The 22,556-nt window shown below is 39.5% G+C and overlaps 1 protein-coding gene across 2 annotated transcripts in view; it reads right to left on the minus strand.

Annotated features, from left to right (window-relative positions):
* LOC126483779 (coiled-coil and C2 domain-containing protein 1-like) overlaps positions 1–22,556 on the minus strand; it is a 129,613-nt gene that overhangs the window by 94,572 nt on the left and 12,485 nt on the right. For both annotated transcript variants that reach the window (XM_050106936.1, XM_050106937.1), the window contains exon 4: positions 4,059–4,246. In XM_050106936.1, coding sequence (XP_049962893.1) covers positions 4,059–4,246 — 188 coding nt within the window. The remainder of the gene's footprint in view (positions 1–4,058; positions 4,247–22,556) is intronic.

The following is a 22,556-nucleotide window of genomic DNA, read 5'->3' on the forward strand; positions in this document are numbered from 1 at the left end:
CGGAGGGCACAATTCACGCCAAAGTCATATCCCCCCCCCCTCTGTTCCACTCGCGGATCGCGTGGGGGGAAAAACGACTGTCTGAACGTCTCAGTATGAGCTCTAATTTCCCTTATCTTTGAATGGTGATCATTGCATGATTTGAAAGTTGGTGGTAATAATATATGCTCTACATCCTCGGTGACCATTGGGTTTCGAAATTTAGTGAGCAGCCCCTTCTGTTTAGCATGCCGTCTATCTGCAAGTGCGTTCCACTTCAAACTTTCTATGAGATTTGTAATGCTCTCGCGATCGCTAAATGCACCAGTCACGAATCTTGCCGCTCTTCTTTGGACCTTCTCAATCTCTTGAATCAGACCCAACTGTTAAGGGTCCCACACAGATGAAAAATACTCCAAGACTGGACAAACTAACGTATTGTAAGCTATTTCCTTTGTTGAAGGATTGCATCACTTCCGGATTCTACCAATAAACTGCAATCTAGAGTTCGCCTTACCTGTTACTTGTGTAATCTGAGCATTCCATTTGAGATCATTTCGAACAGTCACACCCAGATACTTGACAGATGTTACCGCTTCCAAAGACTGGGCATTTATTTTGTACTCATACATTAATGGGGTTTCTGCCTTGTTATACACAGTAGGTTACACTTAGTAATATTGAGAGAGAAATGCCAGTCATTGCACCACGCATTCATTTTCTGCAAATCCTCATTGAATTGTTCACAACTTTTGTGTGATACTACTTCCCTGTAGACTACAGCATCATCGGCAAATAGTCTAATGCTGCTGTCAATACCATCAACCAGTTGTTTATGTAAATCGTAAAAAGCAGCGGACCTATTATGCTGCCCTGAGTTACACCTGAAGTTATGCTTGTTTCTGTTGAAGTCACCTCGTTCAGGACAACGTACTGCTCCCTGTCTGTCAGAAAACTTTCTATCCAATCGCATATGTCATCGGATAGGCCATAAGCGCGCACTTATTGGAGCAAGTGACAGTGTGGAACTGAGTAGAACGCCTTTCAAAAGTCAAGAAATATGGCATCAACCTGGGAGCCAGTATCTAGAGCCTGTTGTATATCATTCACAAAGAGGGCCAGCTGTGTCTTCTATCACTGCTGTTTCCTAAAACTGTGCTGGTTTCTGCAGATGAGTTTCTCAGAGTCTACAAAGGTCATTATGTCTGAACACAAAATATGTTCCATTATTCTACAACGAATCGATGTCAGTGAAATTGGCAGGTAATTACGTGCATCCGATTTTCTACCCTTTGTACAGATTGCTACGACCTGAGCCTTCTTCCAGTCCCGTGGAACTTTCTGCTTTTTGCAGACATTGTTAATATGGGTTTGCCAGTTTAGCTCGGTACCAATAAATATTCCAAGCAGTTTTATAGATTTCAATTCTACGCAGATGACGTATGTTTTCTAGATTACACAGTAGTTTGTTAGATAAGAACCAGTTAAGTGTTAAGAAGAGAGCATCCTGCGATTTCTGGTATTACCTTAAAATATCTCGATCCGTGATGAATAAAGTTGTACCACCTGCAGGGCAATAGCTGACTTAAGCCCAACATAATGTGACAAATTGTTAACGGCAACTATGAAGAAGATGGTCCAAGGACAGAGCCCCTTACTCAAATCACATAGCTCAAGAGAGACCATATTGTTATTTTCAAATGCAGTTCATATTTGATTAATAGTTTAAAGGACTGCAGAAGTGGTTTCCTTTCCTTGTTGAAAACCACGCTCTATATTACAAAGAAGGTCACACTTTTCGAAGTGGTTACTCAGCTGTATGTAAAAAATTATTTCAAATATATTAGAGAAGATAGTAAAAAAAGACAAAGAGGTCTGTAGTTTTATCATGGAGATGCTTTTCCCCATTTTTGTACATTTGTATATACATATAACTTTTGAAACTCTGAGCTAGTCAGGCTTTTATTCAAAATTCTAGGCTTTTATTCACAACAAAAGTAAGCACTTCGCAAATACAGTGTATTGTCCATTTTACTGTGTACTTAGATAGTCACTAGCAGTCCACACTTTTTGAGCTTGCAAATTTTGAGACGGCATTTCCTTTATCTGGGGGTGTGACAAGATCCCACAAGTAGGATTCAAGCCCTCTAGGAAGCTGATCATCAAGTATATCATTTGTTGGTGTGTTTGAACGGCTGATTTTTTTTTTATCTTAATTTGTTTACTGCAGTAGTACAGTATCTACTGAGCTCTTTTGAGTAAGGGGGGGGGGCCTGAATTTTGGTCGAAGTGAATTCCTGTGTTATAATATCTCAAGCAGCCTTGCATTTTTTTTCCCAATTCCCCTTTGAGATATGATGCTAATGCTTCTTTACCTACTGAGAGATAACTAATTAATAAATAAATGAAACTATACCCACACTGAATGGAACAAAATACATTTGACAACCATTAGTTCACACATTATCCACTCTCAGGTCTTCCAATGCACTTTCAATTATTGTAGCTAGTTAATGGAGCCTATCTCATTACTGTCTCCCTCCACATATTAGAATATTCTTGATCAGCTCAAATTTGGGTGATATAATAAACTAAAATTTCTTTAGCTCCAAGACATAGATTGTATAAGATAACACACTGTGTTTCCGTCAGACAAAGGATTATTTTGCGTGCTACCTATAAGGAAGATTTCAGTTTCTGCATGGGAAAGGGCTGGTTAATATAAACAGCAATCTCGCTGCAATGCAAAGGTAGGACATCTGTCCCAGATTGAAGAGACACATTTTGTAAAAGAAAACTTGGCTAAGTGGCAGTACAGCCCCATAGCACAAATAAGGTTTACAAATATGAGAAGTGAGGAAGACAGACAAAGAGTGGTACACTCCACTAATGAACATGCCCACTCACTCTTAGTTAGAAGTTAGTCTGTCCCTATTAAGGTCATCCTCCATGTGGAAGTTGTAGGCCTTTGGTCAAAGGACAGTCAGGTGAGTGAAGGACAGATTCATAGTGTGTACAAAATGAAGTTACATCACACTGTGAGTACTGACTGCATTTGAGAGAGTGGTCTGAAAATTTTGAGATAATTTTTACTTTAGCACACATTTTGTGGTGGCTGTTTCATTGGTGTAATGTTCATTGCGGGCTACAATAAGGAAACACGCTTAGCAATATTCACAGAACACCGGCACTATCATTTTACGACAGAATGCAATACCTGGAAACGAAGCCACCACTTGGAGCAGGTCCCAGCATTGCCATTTTCTAGGGTAGTGTGGTCAAAGCACGTAGCATGTGGTAGGAAACAGAGAGAGAGAGAGAGAGAGAGAGAGAGAGAGAGAGAGAGAGAGAGAGAGAGAGAGAGAGACCTACTTAGACACATTGAGTTTATTCTCGGCCTCTCTTTACAGAGAAAGCAGACAATTCTTGCATATTTGTTTCTTGTAAACATATGCATGGTGGTTTCTGCTGTGTTACAAATTCCAGCTCCTCCGTGTAGGTCTTTGACTCCACTGTGATGGTAGAGTCAAATTAATGATAATGCAGCTTTTTATTCTTCCTTGTTTCTGTCCAGCAAAGTGAGGTGGAATGTTTTGGTTTCCTCTGAATTTTACCTACAACTTCTACTTTGTTTGTAGAAATTTTTTCTCCAAAAAAGTACACTACTTGCTTTGTTCTCTTGGTTGAAATAGCATGCATAATTTTATATATTAACTTAGCAGTTCAGAGTGATCTATCAAGTGGTACGCTCCATTAGCTATCAGCCTAGGCAGCAGAGGGCACTTGAGGTTTCTTCTCCAATGGATAAATCCTTCTCCATATGCTTGAATGGCACTGGCAAGCTTAATATATTAAATGCTTGCTTGCTTGCTTTCTTTTAGATAACCTACTCATTTTTCTGGTAATATTTCTCATTTCAGTAATCTCCTGTTCTTCTCTTTCTCCCTGAAGGTCTCTCATATTTATGACTTACCTAGATCACCCTTACTACCTACATAACCCTTACTACAGTTAACTGTGACAATACATTTTAATTTCAACTGGTATGTGCCCCAAGCTATGATCTTTGGTTTGTTTACCTTCTAGCTCTTGAAGATTCTCCTGCTGACTTTGCATTCTTTTCAGCCTCCTGATACATTTTGAGTCTTTCTTCCAGAGTTGTAACCAATGGATTTCCTTCATTTCTTTTAGGTGGCACTACTGGTGTACTTGGCGGCTTCTCAGCTTCCATCACAGTATCCTCTTCAGCCAAGGTGCCAAGTTCATGCTATGAGAAGGAGACTGTTAAGAATAAACAGATTCACACAAAAAAAAGTTCAAATGTGTGTGAAATCTTATGGGACTTAACTTCTAAGGTCATCAGTCCCTAAGCTTACACACTACTTAACCTAAATTATACTAAGGACAAACACACACACCCATCCCCAAGGGAGGACTCAAACCTCAGCCGGGACCAGCCGCACGGTCCATGTCTGCAGCGCCTTAGACCGCTCGGCAAAAGCTTTACACAAATCACTGTCTTTTGCACATCATATATAAAATACTTTCCATATACGCCTAGAAAACCAAAAAAGTAGAAAAGTAAAAAAACTCTCTTAAAAATTCAGAATCACAAGAATTCAGTATTATCGATGGCTAAAAAGACATAACTTATTAGTTTTCTAGCAAGGTAGTGAAGCTAATTGTAATATAACATCCAGCAACATACTCAAATCAAAAAGAAATTGCCTTTAACACGACTACTGATGTGGCCTCCTTAAAACAGGAAGTACAGAAAAAAAGTGTTGTTTGAAGAACAGTGCAACTTTACGTGTAGAGGTCTGTTTTCTATTACAGCACTAGCAAAGTGACTGGTTTCTGTAACACCACTACCAAATTTATTAGTGCAGTGTACATGAATGCTCATTTATTGCAACACACACAAACCATAATATCTGGTTCACGTTGAACACTAATATGGATCTGTCCAAGCTGAGACTATGTTCAATACACACTACAGCCACTTTTCAGAAGTAAGGGCCACACAGAGAGAAGTCAAGTCAGTTGCCAACGTCAGTGAGTGATAGTGGTTGCAGTGGCTGCTATCCTTGTGAACTGTTTACTGTACACTGCTGATTCCAGACTGGCAGCTGCTCCCTTCAAACTGCTGCTAGCACTAACTCTGCACAAAACACGCCCAGACGGGATACTAACAGCCACTAACTCGCTTGGGCACAAGTTAAGTAGCCATGCAGATTGATACTGGGAACTGATTGGCTCTGACCATTGTGCGAATGCACACATCCCGCTTGTTGGCTTACCAGCTGGAGTGGTACCATCCCTCCACATAATTGGTGCATGTGATGAAGCTGAGTCTGCACACCATCATACTGGAAAGATGGACTACCTGGCAAGGGCATTGGCGTGAAACACGACACAACTACCATTATATTTGGTGTACTCCTGGAATGGGATCTATGATCTTACATGTGTGTGTTTATGCCAGGAAGTTTTACCACCAATAGATATTACACCATTAAATCAAGCCCTGTGCCTCAGCATTTATGATACTGGTATCAGTTGCTTGATACATTTTACTTTGGCTGGACAAAAATTATACTCAACATTGCTGAGGTGCTCAAATAAGATTAGCTAGAGTCAAAGAAGCAGATATTCCCCGTGACAAAAGGAGTGAACACGTATTATTGTGCTGCAAGTGGATGCATCAGCTAAATAGTAACTACAGATTCATGTATTCATGCGCAGGAGCAAATCTTACAAAGATTTGCAAAATAACTGAAGAGAAGTAACAGAATACGGTCCCATATTGTGTTACAGTGGCACTGGGCCTACTCCTCAGGCAACCAGATGAAATTTCTTTAGCCTTTTTCTATAAAAAAAAAAAACAACACACTTCGTTAATTTGTTGTCCTTGGGTCAATTTTATCAACTGTGTGGCTCTACAAATGGTTCTTTAACAACATTCCCAGTGTCACGAAGTCATCACAAAGGAGGTTTGATAGAAAGCAGATATAAGGGTGACCAATATGTGTATGGGTGTAGGCTGGAGTGACAGGTTCTCCCACTGGGTGCCCTTGCTACACATCTGAGTGTGCTTCTTAGGCTTGCTTTTTTGTTCGTTCGTTCATTCATTCATTCATTCATCCGTTAGGCTTGCTTTCATAAAAAATGTTTCACGAGTTCAGCCATTTTGCAGTTGTACACCTTAGACAAAAATGTCTGACCAGCAAGTTTGTCAAAAATCATTACACGCAGATTCCAAGAAGCCAAGAACTAATCAAGCCACTGAAAGACAGCTCCACTGCCATGACTAAAAAAAAGCAGGTGAAGACAAAATTAAAACTGTGTAGGTTTGTTGTTATGACATGAAGGGAAATGTCTACCATGAATTTGTTTCCCTAGGTACAATGTAAACCAAAACTACGACCTAACAAAGAGGCAGGAAGGATAGTCAATGGTTACCTTCAAAAGGTGCAATTCCTTGCCAATAAAAACACATATTTGTAACAATAATTCTTGTTTTATGAGCTATATGTCCCTTCTTCATCAAGAGAAGATGGGCTTGTTGAAAAGTAAGGGGGTGGGTGGATGAGGCAGATTGTCACTCAGGCTCTATACTGAGAAAGATCTGCCTGTTGTGGGGACAAGGGAGGAACTGATGATGGAGAAGGTGTCAGAGAGAGCAGAAGGTCTCTCCTCATTCTCACAACAGGTAGGTCCATCTCAACTTAGGATTATTTCCAACCTTCTCTGGTCAATTTCTCTTTCTCCCTGAAGGAAGAACCCTCAACTGATTACACTTTGTTTCAGCTTCAGAAAGCATAAATTCTAGACATGAAACACCTTCCTATCATGGTCACTTACTAACACATAAACCAAAATTAAGACATTGGCAGGGCCACAGAGCCAGGACTGGGCCTGGGTCAGGATGTACGATCAGGCTGTATTTCCAAATATAGGAATCCAATTTTATTGTTATTTTAAAGAAGGTTTGACAGGATTTAAACGTAGCGCAATTCTGGGAATATTGGAAATATACAAAACAATATATATAATTTGTTATTAAACACTAAACATACGTACCCAAACGTAATGTGTACAATGGTATACATGTTGCATGAGTTACTGCTAATGGAATTCGAGCATACAAACAATTATTCATGGCATATTGAGTTGAATCAGAGAGTGCGGGAGTATACACATGTGTATCATCGGGCATCACTTTCGGTTGCATGTGGGGTGCAGTGTTACCCTGTACTACAGAGCCCGTAAACATTCAAGGAAATTATACAGACTGTGACACGTCACCACATTGCATTTAGAAAGCAGAGGGCCCCGAAGAAATAGTGTGAGTTATTCTGACACAGTGTAAAAGATTTACATACAGGTGTATAAGAGTAACTGTTCCTACTTTTCTCATGTCATAGAGGACATGAATATAAACATTACTTACCAATAATACAGTGTCTGCAAATTTCCTGTACAACAGTTAGTGCCATAATGGAGATTTTTTATGCTTTTGTTTCAGCTGCTATTTTCCCGTGGAAACAATGAACGACTGATGTTAATCTGTTATTGTACATCACAGAATATCTTCTATGAAATTTTTCACTTATGTTCACATATCAAAATTCATAACTTTGTTTTTCTATGAAAACGCAGAAAGACTGGCTTCCTAGTTACAGAACTGACACTGAAAATTAAATTTCCTGCCTATTGAATGTAATTTTTTTCTGAGCACATTTTCTGCATCCACATTTATGATTTCTACACACATTTCCAATCAGAATTAGAACACGCTGTGGCAGGAAGAACTGTATTTGCAATTTCTTTATATTTAAATACACTTATGGAAAAAAATCACAACACAAAAAAATTAACGAAGAGTAATTAAATTTTGGGGATACATTTGTCTAGGTAAAGTGTTGTACAGGTTCCGGTGCCGGATATCAATTTGTAGGATGGAGTTCAATGCCTGTTGCGCTTGATTGGTCAATACAGGGACGGTTAAAGCTGTTTGTGGATGGACTGCAGTTGTCATCCGATGATGTTCCATATGTGGTCAACTGAAGACAGATCTGATGATCAAGCACGCCAAGACAACAAGTCAACACACGGGTTACAACAGCAGCATGTGAGCGAGCATTATCTTGCTGGAAATCACCTGCTGGAATGCTGTTCATAAATGGTAGCACAACAGAACGAATCACCCGACTGGCAGGTTGCATGGGATACTCACAAGAGTGCACCTACTGTCATACAAAATTGCACGCCAGACCGTAACTCCAGGCATACTTCCAATGTGTCTAGCATGCAGACAGATTGGTCGATGGCCCGCAACTGGCCTCCTCCTAACCAAAACACGGTCATCGCTGGCACCAAGGCAGAACCATATTTCATCAGAAAAAACAACAGACCACCATCCCGCCCTCCAATGACCTCACACTTCCGACACCACTGAAGTCAGAAATGGTGGTGGGTTGGGGTCAGTGGGATGCTTGCTACAGGGCTTCTGGGCTCAGAGCTGTCCTTGAAGTAACTGATTTGTAACAATTCATTGTGTCACTGTGGTGCGAACTACTGTTCAGATTGCTGTTGCAGATGCAGCATGATGCACCAAAGCCAAACGCGATGCTCTTCCCTCTCAGAAGTGCCATATGGCTGTCCAGAGCCAGGACTCCTTTCGACCGTACACTCTTGTGACCACCGCTGCCAGCCATCATGTACAGTGGCTACATTTGTGCCAGGTCTTTCTGCAATATCGCAAAAGGAACATCCAGTTTCTTGTAGCCCTATTAGATGACCTCATTCAAATTCCGTTATGTGTTGTTAATGGCCTCTTTGTTACTTTAAAGGCATTATTGAGTAAGATCAACTCACTGTGTCCAATCACAAAGGTAACTAACACTCACAACGGTTACAGCATGTATTTAAAGCAAGCCTGATTTGCATCCTCACAGTGGCATTACTAATCCCACACTCATGTGACTGGTGGGAAATTTTAATAGACATCATCTTACAATTGCAGAAACACACTTACCAACTTTTGTGCATATCACACAACTCCTTCTTGGTGTTGCGATTTTTCTTCTGTCTGCATATAATAATTTCATACTAGGAAAACAGTTTATCGTGTACTTGTGTGATGTGCCATTGCGAAGATCGTGCTCTAAATTCCACACTCATTTTGCAATGAAGTCCTTCCAGCACTTTTATTAGAATATACAGTTCACTTTTATTAGAATATACAGTTCACTTTTATTAGAATATACAGTTTCCTTCATCCAAATACAAGTTCAAAACGACACGTTACTGGACATTCCTTTATTAAGAAAAATGTCAAAAACATTTGGAATGTAGAGAAACAACAATTGTCAAAATCTATGTCTTGAATTTCCCACCATGGCTTGGAAAGAATACACCAACCAGATGAATCGTGAGTGAGCATGCTAAGGTTAAATAAAAGTGTATCAAGAAAGTACCAGAGCGATGATGCTTTCATGGAACACGAGACTGAAAGAACAGTGATAAATATTGGTTTGAAAAGTCGTGATGAAGGCAGTTATTAGGAACCAAGACCAGCACAGCTCAGGAACTGGATGATAGCTCAACCAAGACCTCCATGACAAAAGAGAAAACTGATACAACTGATGAACTTACAAGTTTGACTTTAAATACTATTCTATAATGAATTATTGTAATATGCATGTACACACCATTTAATTTTATTTTTTGGATTTGTTTAATTTACTTTAATTTCACTTTAAAACAAAAGGCTATGTATTATACTGCTTTGTACATTGACAAAATGTCTGTTGCCAGAAATGCTGTAATATGGAATGTTCTGTCCCCGCTCATTCCCTGGTCTGCCCACACATTACAATGCACTCACATGTAAACCACAGTAAGTTGTGCAATGGGTAGCATACTATGAAGTATTTGCCTATAATATTGTCACCAATGGCTCTTTGTGGGCATTTGATTCAACAAATATCTGAATCACAACATTAAAGTCCAGCTGCCTTACCAACAAATACTCAGTTGCCCAGGTCCCCAAATCCATGAGACATCATTGATGCATAGTTGATCTGACACAGTTTTTACATGAGCCAGAGTGCTGAATGACCCTTCTGCTTCAGCTACAGCCATGGAAGAGTTTAAACGATACACATAGCTATACGTACATTTGGAAATCTTATTCAAGTGGTCTAATTGTTTCATAGCAAGTGTACAGAGTTGGAAATATGAATAGTTTTCAAATATTTAATTTCCTCTTCTAAATTTGTCGTGGTGGCAACATTATGGCATACACTGAATAAATAACTTGCATACCTCGGTGACCTGATCTTTGTGTATTTCTATAAAAACCCACACATTTCATCTACAATCAGCATGGTTTCACATCAGGTTTTCAAGTTAGTCACTAGACTGCCAATTATGACATAAAAACCTTTTATCTTGAATGTATCTCCTGAATTTACATTTGTCACTTCATGCCTCGTTTCATCATCACGAAATGATTTCCTCTTCTTAGAGTGCACATCTCGAAATTCAGGCTTAGTATTAATTGCTCTGGCAACAATTTTAGATTCAGGGAAATTGGTGTTCCAATTTTTGCAAAGATATTTTAAGTTATTTAATAAGATTTCCTAACCTCAAAATCAATGTTAGTATTTTGAGCTTGTAGTAAATTGATTCTGTACGCAATTAGTGCCAACACTTTTAGCCAAATTTAAGTCATGACTTAACATGCGAAAGATCTCCTACTATGAAAAGAAACCTGTACCACCTGAGCACTCCAATGGGTATCAGACATGCAATATGAAGAACTTCCAACATAGGACAAGATATCCATATAATGCAAAAATTGGCAGTTGACCCTAAATAATGAAAAGTGTGAGGTTACCCACATGAGTTCTACAAGGAATCCATGAAATTTCAGTTACATTATAAACCAACCAAATCTAAATGCTGTAAATTCAACTAAATACCTAGGAATCACCAGAGAATGTGGGGAAAGTGAGCCAAAGACAGTGTTCCATTGGCAGAACACTTAGAAAATGCAATGGATCTCAGGGTGTATATGTGGACAAGGAAAAAAAAAAAATCCCGGATTTCCTGGTTAAAAATACACTTTCTCCCACGTGAAAACACACTTTTTCCATGTTAAGTGACAGTGTATTTTCCATTACGAATCCTTTGAATGGTTATGGTTTTATACACAGGCGTAGAAGTTCACGGTACTTTAGAAAACAAAACTCAGGGAAAAAGAGATGTTTTGGAAATATATTTCATGTGCAGCAACATGTACACTGCGTATTTTCGTATTATGAAAGTATACATTGGAATTCCACCAAACACTGCATGTTACTTTCCGAATCATTGAAATCAAGATTGCAAAGTGCTTTTGTAAGCCAGTCATAGCTCATGTCACGTGATCTCGTCAGCCGATGACAGGAGATATTCAGAGCATAGGACACATGATGTAGTCAGCCAACAGCAACATCACTGATAAGTAGCACGAACACACTAACAGGGAAAGTTGATAGTTTTAATTAATATACATAATGTTGCTACATGAAAAGCAAAGTGTTCACATATAATATTGGTCTCTAAGGTCAATAAGCTGCAAGAGAAGCTAAGCTTTCACATATAATGTTGGTCTTTTTTGCACATGTTACACTTTAAGATATATCACACGAATGTTCCAGAAATTTTTTTAATAATGACATAAATGTCTGATCTTCAGGGTTTGAAATCCTTCTAAATGGTCTGTCATCAAAGGGTTGATTTTTAAAATAGGCCTTTCTAATATTGCAGCAATTTTGTAACACACACCAAATAAATGAGGCTGTTTTGGCACAAATGGCCATTTTTATAATACGACGGAATATAATTCACGAAGTACAGTAGAGCATCGATTATCCGAACGTCGATAAACCGAACGACCGCTTAACCGAACTGTGTACTCGCTCGCACCTGTTACTCTCCCACCCTACCGTACATCATCCCCCTCACTCCCAAACCATGTTTCCCACAGTAGTCGCCGCACTGGGCCAACACTGGCGGAACATTGCTTCTAATGCGGCCTTCACAAGGTGCTGCTGACCGGCCAAGCTGCCAGTCGCTGTGTTTAAACAATCGGCACACTTCTGTCAGCGTGGCACTGGCAGTAGAAGTAGCGCAGTATCAAAGCTGTTCACAGCAACAGCTGTGCCAGCTTAGAGTCGAGGCGTGCCGCTCCACGCAGTTTGAAGGATTGTGCGCCCCCAAGAAGAGCTTCTCATGGTGCAGGCACCTTCTGTTCTCTGTTACGAGCACTTGTGTGCTGCTGCGTGAAGAAGTGAACTTGACGATACAAAATGCTTAAACGTAAACGTGTTGTCCTTTCTATGAGGGACAAGTACGAGATTATTAAAAGGTTAGAAGAAGGTGAATCTGCAACCACTTTATCCAATGAGTACAAGGTGGGGAAGTCAACAGTTACGGATATAAAAAAACAAAAGACAAGCATAGCAAATTTTATAGCTATGCTCGATTCTACCGATGGATCAACAAGCCCTAAAACTATGAAGTTCGCCACTAACACAGATCTAGATTATGCTGTTTACAAGTGGTTTACACAAAAGAGATCAGAAGGAGAACCTATCTCAGGTCCCATTCTGTGTGAGAAGGCAATGCAGTTCAACGAAAAACTTGGAGGGCCTTCGAACTTTAAAGCGAGCACGGGCTGGTTAAAACGCTTCAAGTCAAGACACGACATTCGTGTTTAATAAACTGTGCCACATACTATATATCCCTACTGAAGTTGCCTTTCTATGTTACTTTGTAATACTAAAAGATATGCCTGTTTTTATGAATAAATTTACTGTACAGTATTTCTTTTTGGCAAATAAACATGTACAGTTCGATTATCCGAACAAACCAGTTTTCCGAACACCCACGTCCCCCAATTACTTCGGATAATCGACGCTCTACTGTACCAATATCAAATGCCTATTAGGCCTACTACAAGCAAAAAGCTTTATGCTAGGAAATAGTTTCACATTTCATTCATATGCACCAGTTTCTCAAGCATGAGATCGAAAAGTAGTATTACGAAATTTTTATATAAATTTGGAATCGTCTTATTCTTCCATAATTTGTGTGATGTCCCCGTTTCTTCTCCTTCCTCGTTCTAACAATCTTGTCATCATCAATTCTGTAGCGATTCCTGCCATTTTCAAAATTTGTTTGCCGATTAACCACACTAACCCATCCAGAATCACAGGTTTAGTTATCCCACTATTATTTTCCGGTTAGGCGTTATTACGTGTTCGTAGAACACGTTTTCCACGTTACTTCCAGAATAGAACTTAAGCTGCTGCTACACAGGGACTGTACAACTGGTCCTTTCTAGTGTAGCGATCTGGCCAAAAATTTTCTGTCAAAATTTAACTTTCTTGGGTACATCTTTCTCACCTGTAATTCCTGTCAGTCGTTTATTTCCATTCTGGTAGTCTGAATCCATGGATTTCGCTAGTAATTATAACAACGCTGATCATTCGCAAACCCAATCAACCACATAATCACACAGCGACTGGCAATCATCCGTTCAGCTTTACTCCGCTCAGCTCGTATAGCCCCGTCCCCTTTTGTCTGCGAAAAGTTTATTTCTAGATGCGACAAGGTTTCTCCTGACACAGACATCACGTACACTATGCACGAATTAAAAAATCAACTTATGATTCATTCAGAAATCAAATTAAAACGTGTTCAAAAATCAACAGGGAAGCATTTCAAACTCATATGAATAATCGATAGGCAAACGTGCACTGGATGCTAGGTGCTTTGTGAAACAAGTTTTTTTTCCTCAAGAATATGAATTTGGCACCCACTTTGCTGCGACTGCTTGCACAGCCAACGGCCACATTCCTGTAGCCAGAAGCAAGAGAATCTACTACTCAAACACGACTCAACTGCGCATGTGCATGAGCCCGCTCGTAACTGCTAAAATGAATCTAATGTGAACAGTTGTGACTTCATGCTCGTCGGAGGCAATTTGTTGTTGTGAAGCATTGCATAGTCTTCCTAAAGCTTTTGACACATTTTGCTGTTGGCAGACGCTTGCATGAGCACTGTTTGTTGTTGTTGTTGTTGTTGTCGTATATGGCACATTTCCTTTGCAATTTAAGTTATTTTCATTTTTTTCTCTCGTTTATGTTTTATTGTTGAAGTATTATTCTGCAGAAAATGGATACAGTAATATACTTTGTTAGAGCATTGGTTCTTACCAGTCAAAATTACAAAAAGTTAACTGAAAACTAAAACAATGAAAAAATCCTGGAATTCTAAAAAATTCCCGGGGTTTTCCTGGTTTTCTCCTGGATGAAAAAATTCCCGGGTTTTTCCCGGATCTCCCAGTTGTCCCAGGTCATATATACTCTGGATCTACTACAGAGACTGCCTACACTATGTTTGTTCATCCTCTTTTGGAGTACTGCTGCACAGCGTGGGATTCTTACCAAATAGGATTCACGGAGTACATCGAGGATGCTCACAGAAGAGCACACCCTTTGTATTAGCAAGAAACAGGGGAGAGTGTGTCATGAACGTGATACAGGATTTGGGGTGGACATCATTAAAACAAAGGCATTTCTATAAAACAAAGGCATTTCTACTGGCAGCGCAATCTCCTCACGAAATTTCAGCCAGCAACTTTCTCCTCCGAATGCTAAAATCTCTTGATGGCGCCGACCTACGTAGGGAAAAATGATCTTGTTAAGGAGCAGAATAATAGAGAATTATTGTGAACAATACACTTAAGTGTAATATGCAAAGTATCCATGTAGTTGTTGTTGTTGTTGTTGTTGTTGTGGTGGTGGTGGTGGTGGTGGTCTTCAGCCCTGAGACTGGTTTGATGCTGCTCTCCATGCTACTCTATCCTGTCCAAGCTTCATCATCTCCCAGTACCTACTGCAGCCTACATCCTTCTGAATCTGCTTAGTGTATTCATCTCTTGGTCTCCCTCTACGATTTTTACCCTCCACGCTGCCCTCTAGCACTACATTGGTGATCCCCTCCATGTATCAGAACTTGTCCTACCAACCGATCCCTTCTTCTAGTCAAGTTGTGCCATAAGCCCCTCTTCTCCCCAATTCTACTCAATACCTCCTCATTAGTTATGTGATCTGCCCAACTAATCTTCAGCATTCTTCCGTAGCACCACATTTCAAAAGCTTCTATTCTCTTCTTGTCCTAACTATTTATCGTCCATGTTTCACTTCCATACATGGCTACACTCCATACAAATACTTTCAGAAACGACTTCCTGACACTTAAATCTATACTCAATGTTAACAAATTTTTCTTCTTCAGAAACGCTTTCCTTCCCATTGCCAGTCTACATTTTATATCCTCTCTACTTCGACCATCATCAGTTATTTTGCTCCCCAAATAGCAAAACTCCTTTACTACCTTTAGTGTCTCATTTCCTAATCTAATTCCTTCAGCATCACCCGACTGAATTTGACTACATTCCATTATCCTCGTTTTGCTTTTGTTGATGTTCATCTTATGCCCTCCTTTCAAGACACTCTCCATTCCGTTCAATTGCTCTTCCAAGTCCTTTGCTGTCTCTGACAGAATTACAATGTCATCGGCGAACCTCAAATTTCTTATTTCTTCTCCATGGATTTTAATACCTACTCCGAACTTTTCTTTTGTTTCCTTTATTGCTTGCTCAATATACAGATTGAATAACATCAGGGTAGGCTACAACCCTGTCTCACTCCCTTCCCAACCACTGCTTCCCTTTCATACCCCTCGACTCTTATGACTGCCATCTGCTTTCTGTACAAATAATAAACAGCCTTTCGCTCCCTGTATTTTACCCCTGGCACCTTCAGAATTTGAAAGAGAGTATTCCAATCAACATTGTCAAAAGCTTTCTCTAAGTCTACAAATGCTAGAAACATAGGTTTGCCTTTCCTTAATCTTTCTTCTAAGATAAGTTGTAGGGTCAGTATTGCCTCACGTGTTCCAACATTTCTACAGAATCCAAACTGATCTTTCCCGAGGTCGGCTTCTATCAGTTTTTCCATTTGTCTGTAAAGAATTCGCGTTAGTATTTTGCAGCTGTGACTTATTAAACTGATAGTTCGGTAATTTTCACATCTTTCAATGCCTGCTTTCTTTGGGATTAGAATAATTATATTCTTCTTGAAGTCTGAGGGTATTCTGCCTGTCTCATACATCTTGCTCACCAGATGGTAGAGTTTTGTCAGGACTGGCTCTCCCAAGGCTGTCAGTAGTTCTAATGGAATGTTGTCTACTCTGGGGGCCTTATTTCGACTCAGGTCTTTCAGTGCTCTCTCAAACTCTTCACGCAGTATCATATCTCCCATTTCATCTTCATCTACATCCTCTTCCATTTCCTTAATATTGTCCTTGAGAAAATCGCCCTTGTATAGAACCTCTATATACTCCTTCCACCTTTCTGCTTTCCCTTCTTTGCTTAGAACTGGGTTTCCATCTGAGCTCTTGATATTCATACAAGTGGTTCTCTTTTCTCCAAAGGTCTCTTTAATTTTCCTGTAGGCAGTATCTATCTTACCCCTAGTGAGATAAGCCTCTACATCCTTACATTTGTCCTCTAGCCATCCCTGCTTAGCCATTTTGCACTTCCTGTTGATCTCATTTTTGAGACGTTTGTATTCCTTTTTGCCTGCTTCATTTACTGCATTTTTATATTTCCTCCTTTCATCAATTAAATTCCACATTTCTTCTGTTACCCAAGAGTTTCTACTAGCCTTCGCCTTTTAACCTATTTGATCCTCTGCTACCTTCACTATTTCATCCCTGAAAGCTACCCATTCTTCTACTGTATTTCTTTCCACAGTTCCTGTCAATTGTTCCCTTATGTTCTCCCTGAAACTCTGTACAACCTCTGATTCTTTCAGTTTATCCAAGCCCCATCTCCTTAAATTCCCATCTTCTTGCAGTTTCTTCAGTTTTAATCTACAGTTCATAACCAACATATTGTGGTCAGAGTCTACATATGCCCCTGGAAATGTCTTACAATTTAAAACCTGGTTCCTAAATCTCTGTCTTACCATTATATAATCTATCTGATACCTTTCAGTATCTCCAGGGTTCTTCCATGTGTACAACCTTCTTTCATGACTCTTGAACCAAGTGTTAGCTATGATTAAGTTATGCTCTGCACAAAATTCTAGCAGGCGACTTCCTCTTTCATTTCTTAGCCCCAATCCATATTCACCTACCATATTTACTCGAATCTAAACCACACTCGCATCTATGCCGCACCTTAAAAATGAGACTCTAAATCATGGGAAAAAAATTTTCCCGAATTTAAGCCACATCTGAAATTTGAGGCTCGAAATTCAAGAGGAGAAAAAAGTTTTAGACGGTACCTCCAAATCTAAACGAAGTTTGTCCATTGTAACATGAGACACAATTTAGGTCAAATGGATGAAGATGCAGCTACAGTAGTTTGGTTCGAGTCGTAAGCTTAACAGTTAAGCTTTACCAAGTAGCCATTGGTATGTGTCAGGCGCTCCGTCCGTATTTATAGGGGTACCCTTCCTTTTTCACGTGCTTCATCAGGTTTGAATCTATTGCTTATTTTGCTTTGATCTGATAAGTGCCATTCTCTTTGTTATAGGTGTTTACGTCACTCTAAGCTGAAAATGCATTATTGTACTGTGTCATGCATTGTTTGTCGCATTCTGATAATGAGTGCTTACGACCTGTCGCCGCTCGCAGCATGGTTTGCTTTTGTGCGAGCTACCGCCGCTTACAATAAAAAAAAAGAGAGGAATTGTCTCATAAGCGAAACAACGGCAAGAGACAGCTATTTGTTGTTACTTACACTGCTCCTTTCTTTGATAATGATCAACAAAGACCAAATAATAGACTGTGTATGTTAGATGTTCTAAACGAGAGTTAAGCGAAAATTTTTCTCCAATTGGAAATCTTTGCAGACGCCTCTTTAGTACATTACATTCTGCACAGAAATTAGAGTCATCTTAGATTTAAAAATCCACTCAGTTGACGTGCTTCATTTCTGACTGTACCACTATTCAGCAAAAGAATAATACAAATATAAACACGACATGATATGTATATTCTTCCGCGTTTGCTGCTATCTCACTCTAGTTTCGTAGTTTATTAGGCAGACAAGATTTAAATGAGATAGCAGCAAACACGAAAGAATACATGGCATAATGTTTACATTCTTCTATCTTTTCTTTTAATTTATTTACTGACGCTAAAGTTTTGGCGCCAGTATCTTTGTGCCTGCAAAGCAAGCCTGTATAGCGCTACATATATTCAACAGCAGAAGTTGGTTGTGGCAGCACCTACCAACACTTTCTAGAACTTTCGCTTACTTTGCACTCGATTCTAAGCCGCAGGCGGTTTTTTGGATTACAAAAACCGGAAAAAAAAGTGCGGCTTAGATTCGAGTAAATACAGTACTACGTTTCCTTCTCTCCCTTTTCCTACTCTCAAGTTCCAGTCACCCATGACTATTAAATTTTCGTCTCCCTTCACTATCTGGATAATTTCTTTTATTTCATCATACATTTCTTCAATTTCTTCGTCGTCTGCAGAGCTAGTTGGCATATAAACTTGTACTACTGTAGTAGGTGTGGGCTTCATACCTATCTTGGCCACAATAATGCATTCACTATGCTGTTTGTAGTAGCTTATCCGCATTCCTATTTTCCTATTCATTATTAAACCTACTCCTGCATTACCCCTATTTGATTTTGTGTTTATAACCCTGTAGTCACCTGACCAGAAGTCTTGTTCCTCCTGCCACTGAACTTCTCCAATTCCCACTATATCTAACTTTAACCTATCCATTTCCCTTTTTAAATTTTCCAACCTACCTGCCCGATTAAGGGATCTGACATTCCACGCTCCAATCCGTAGAACGCCAGCTTTCTTTCTCCTGATACCAACGTCCTCCTGAGTGGTCCCCGTCCGGAGAACTGAATGGGGGACTATTTTACCTCCGGAATATTTTACCCAAGAGGACATCATCATCATTTAATCATACAGTAAAGCTGCATGCCCTCGGGAAAAATTACGGCTGTAGTTTCCCCTTGCTTTCACCGTACGCAGTACCAGCACAGCAAGGCCGTTTTGGTTAGTGTTACAAGGCCAGATCAGTCAATCATCCAGACTGTTGCCCTTGCAACTACTGAAAAGGCTGCTGCCCCTCTTCAGGAACCACACGTTTGTCTGGCCTTTCAACAGATACCCCTCCGTTGTGGTTGCACCTACGGTACGGCTATCTGTATTGTTGAGGCACGCAAGCCTCCCCACCAACGGCAAGGTCCATGGTTCATGGGGGGAGATGTACTGTTTCAGAATATCCCATTGCTGTGGACTGCAAACGAAAAGGTCAAAGAAGTTGAATCATTCCGAGAAAAGTATCAGCTTCTTGACAACACTCAGCTGCATATGTACCCCAAGTAAGGTGATGACAAGCACACAGAGAATTTTGCAAGAGGACTCCACTAAAGAAAATGTTTCTCAGCTTCTTTATAACACACCCTCGAAGTCTTCTCCATGACATTCACTGACAGGAACTGAGTTTCACAAGTACCGATCGAACTGAATGTGTAATAGCGACTTCTTTCTTTCTCATTACACTCTATGAATCCCAGAGAGTTCATTTATTTCTTGTTTCTACTTTTAAATTTCCATGTTTAAGTAAAGATAACACAGGAAATATTGCCCTTCACGATCATTCGAACCAACAACAATTGAAGATGGCACTCCTATTGTATGGGCATAACTAGAAACAAACGTAAATTCATAGTATCACTTGACAAATAATGCATTTGTAGCACTTTCCAGCTTCTTGTCCATTTCTGACCTGCTAATGTTCTTTACAGTAAATGGATCACAGTGACTCAAAAGCTCTGAGAAAATTTCCGTTGTGTGGATTCCTAATTTTCTGAGGTGAACCTCTGAAAGCCAAACTTCTTTGACCAGAAATAATACCATATAAAGTAACATGGGATTTCCCACATATGCTGGCTCTTCTAGAAACAAACAAAAGAAGAACATTACCTCTTTACTTCCCACCTTTAGCAAGGCCCACGTACCTCTTTCACATTTTATTTCTTCACTTTTACGATTCTTCTACGACAACTATACACACAGATGTATTTTATTGGTGTTGGTCTTGAACGCAATCAGAAGTGCCTTATCTTTGAATATTGTTGTCAGTCCTACCAAATTATGATGTACATCTGTTAGGGTAATGTTTTTGGTAGGTTTTCAAACAACAACATTTACATAAAGTGCAGTTTAGATTCCATCACAACAAAGGTGTTTTTTGTGCAAGATTTCTAAAGAAAAAGTTGTGCATTCAATATTAAGAACGAGATAGAATTATATGCACGTGTAAGAATAATAAAGTGAGGAAGAGCTAGATTGACTATGCTGGTGCTGGGGTAATTTCTTTTATTTATTATACAATAAAAAAAATTACAATATTAGTCTGATATTTGTCAACTGAGCATTTGGGGGAATTAGAGGAAAGACTTGGGCCCTCCACATGGCCTGGATCCTGGGGATTGTCCCCCCATCCTCCTCTCGTCGGGCCTTGGTGCAGGAGAAAATTGCAAAAACATCCACAATCTGAACAGGAACAGGTGCGACTATTAATCACATTATTGCAATGATCATACAAAGCTGAGACAAATGAAAACTGTAAAATTCAGTTGCTTGCATTTTCGAAATATTCTGCTATTTTATCTCTTGTCAGTGCAACTGAACTCTCAATAGAAACAACACCCTATTTTACCTGAAGAGAAAATACAGTACAGGCATAAAAAAAAACTCAACATACAAAAATCAGTCAAGTAACATTATGAAAGAATAAAATACAGGTAATGCAACTATATGAAAATAAAATAAAAGGAAGAATGGAGACCATGAAAAGAAACAAGGCAATAATAAAGAAGATGCCTGAAATTAGCTGTAATAACTCACAAGGGCTGTAAAATTGGGAAAATTACAGTTTTCTCTGTAGTGGGTATGATAAGACCTTCTGTAAAACTTTACTAAATGCCTTCTCAGAAAACTACTTAGAACAGATAGTTAGGAATCCCACTCATGATAGAAACATATTGGATCTAATGGCAACAAACAGACCTGAGCTCTTTGAGGATGTCCAAATTGAAACGGGAGTCAGTGGCCACAATGTGATTGTGGCAACAACGATTACCAAAGTACAAAGGAAAACTAAAACAAACAGAAAGATATACATGTTCAGTAAAATAGATAAAAAATCAGTAGTGTCGTATCTCAATGGGAAAATTGAAACTTTCAGCACAGGTAAGGAGCATGTAGAGGAACTCTGGCTCAAGAATAATTGACCATGCACCGTTTAGATATGTACTCAGTATAAGAGTTCATAATGGGAGGGAACCCCTATGGTGTACAGTCACTGTAATTCTAAAGATTACTTCATAAGAGGTGCAAAACCAAGTGTATGGCTATAGATAGAGAGAGATGCTGAATGAAATGTGTTTCGCTGTCAAGAGAGCAATGCATGATGCCTTCCATGACCACTGTAGCAGAATATTGTCAAACAATATTTCACAAAACCCAAAGAAATTCTGGTCGTATGTAAAGGCTGTTAGTGGCACCAAAGTTAGTGTCCAGTCCCTAACAAATGAGACTGGAACTGCAATTTAGGGTAGCAAAGCAAAAGCTGAAATGCTTAATTCCGTTTTCATGTGTTCCTTTACAAAGGAAAACCCAGCAGAATTGCCCCAGTTTAACTCGTATACCACTGAAAAGATGAATGAAATTACTATTAGTGTCAGTGATGTTGAGAAACAGCTGAAATTGTTGAAACCAAAGCTCCAGGCCCCAATGGAATCCCTGTCAGATTCTATACTGAATTTACGGCGAGCTAGCCCCTCTTCTTACTAGAATGTACCATAGGTCTCCTGAACGAAAAACTGTGCCCAGTTCTTGGAAAAAGGCACATGTCACACCCGTCTGCAAGAAAGGTATTAGACGTGACCCACAAAACTACCATCCTGTATCCTTGACATTGATTTGTTGTAAAATCTAAGAACATATTCTGAGCTCAAACATAAGAGGTATCTGTAACAGAATGATGTCCTCAATGCCAACCAGTATGGATTTCAAAAACATCCCTCATGTGAAAACCACCTCGCACTTTTCTCACATGACATACTGAACGCTTTGGATCAAGGCAACAAGGTAATGCACTGTTTCTTTATTTCCGAAAAGCACTTGACTCAGTACCACATCTACGTCTATTGTCAAAAGTGCAGTCCCATGGGGTATCAAGTGAAATTCGTGACTAGATTGAGGGTTTTTTTGGTAGGGAGGACACAGCATGTTATCTTCGATGGAGAGTCATTGTCAGATGACAGTAACTTTGGGTGCACCCTAGAGAAGTATGTTGGGGCCCTTGATGTTCATGGTGTATAATAATGACCATGCATACAATATCAATAACAACCTCAAGCTTTTTGCAGATGATGCAGTTCTCTATAATGAACTACTATCTGAAA

This window comes from Schistocerca serialis, chromosome 6 (genome assembly GCF_023864345.2).
Source record: "Schistocerca serialis cubense isolate TAMUIC-IGC-003099 chromosome 6, iqSchSeri2.2, whole genome shotgun sequence".
Classification (NCBI taxonomy): Eukaryota; Metazoa; Arthropoda; class Insecta; order Orthoptera; family Acrididae; genus Schistocerca; species Schistocerca serialis.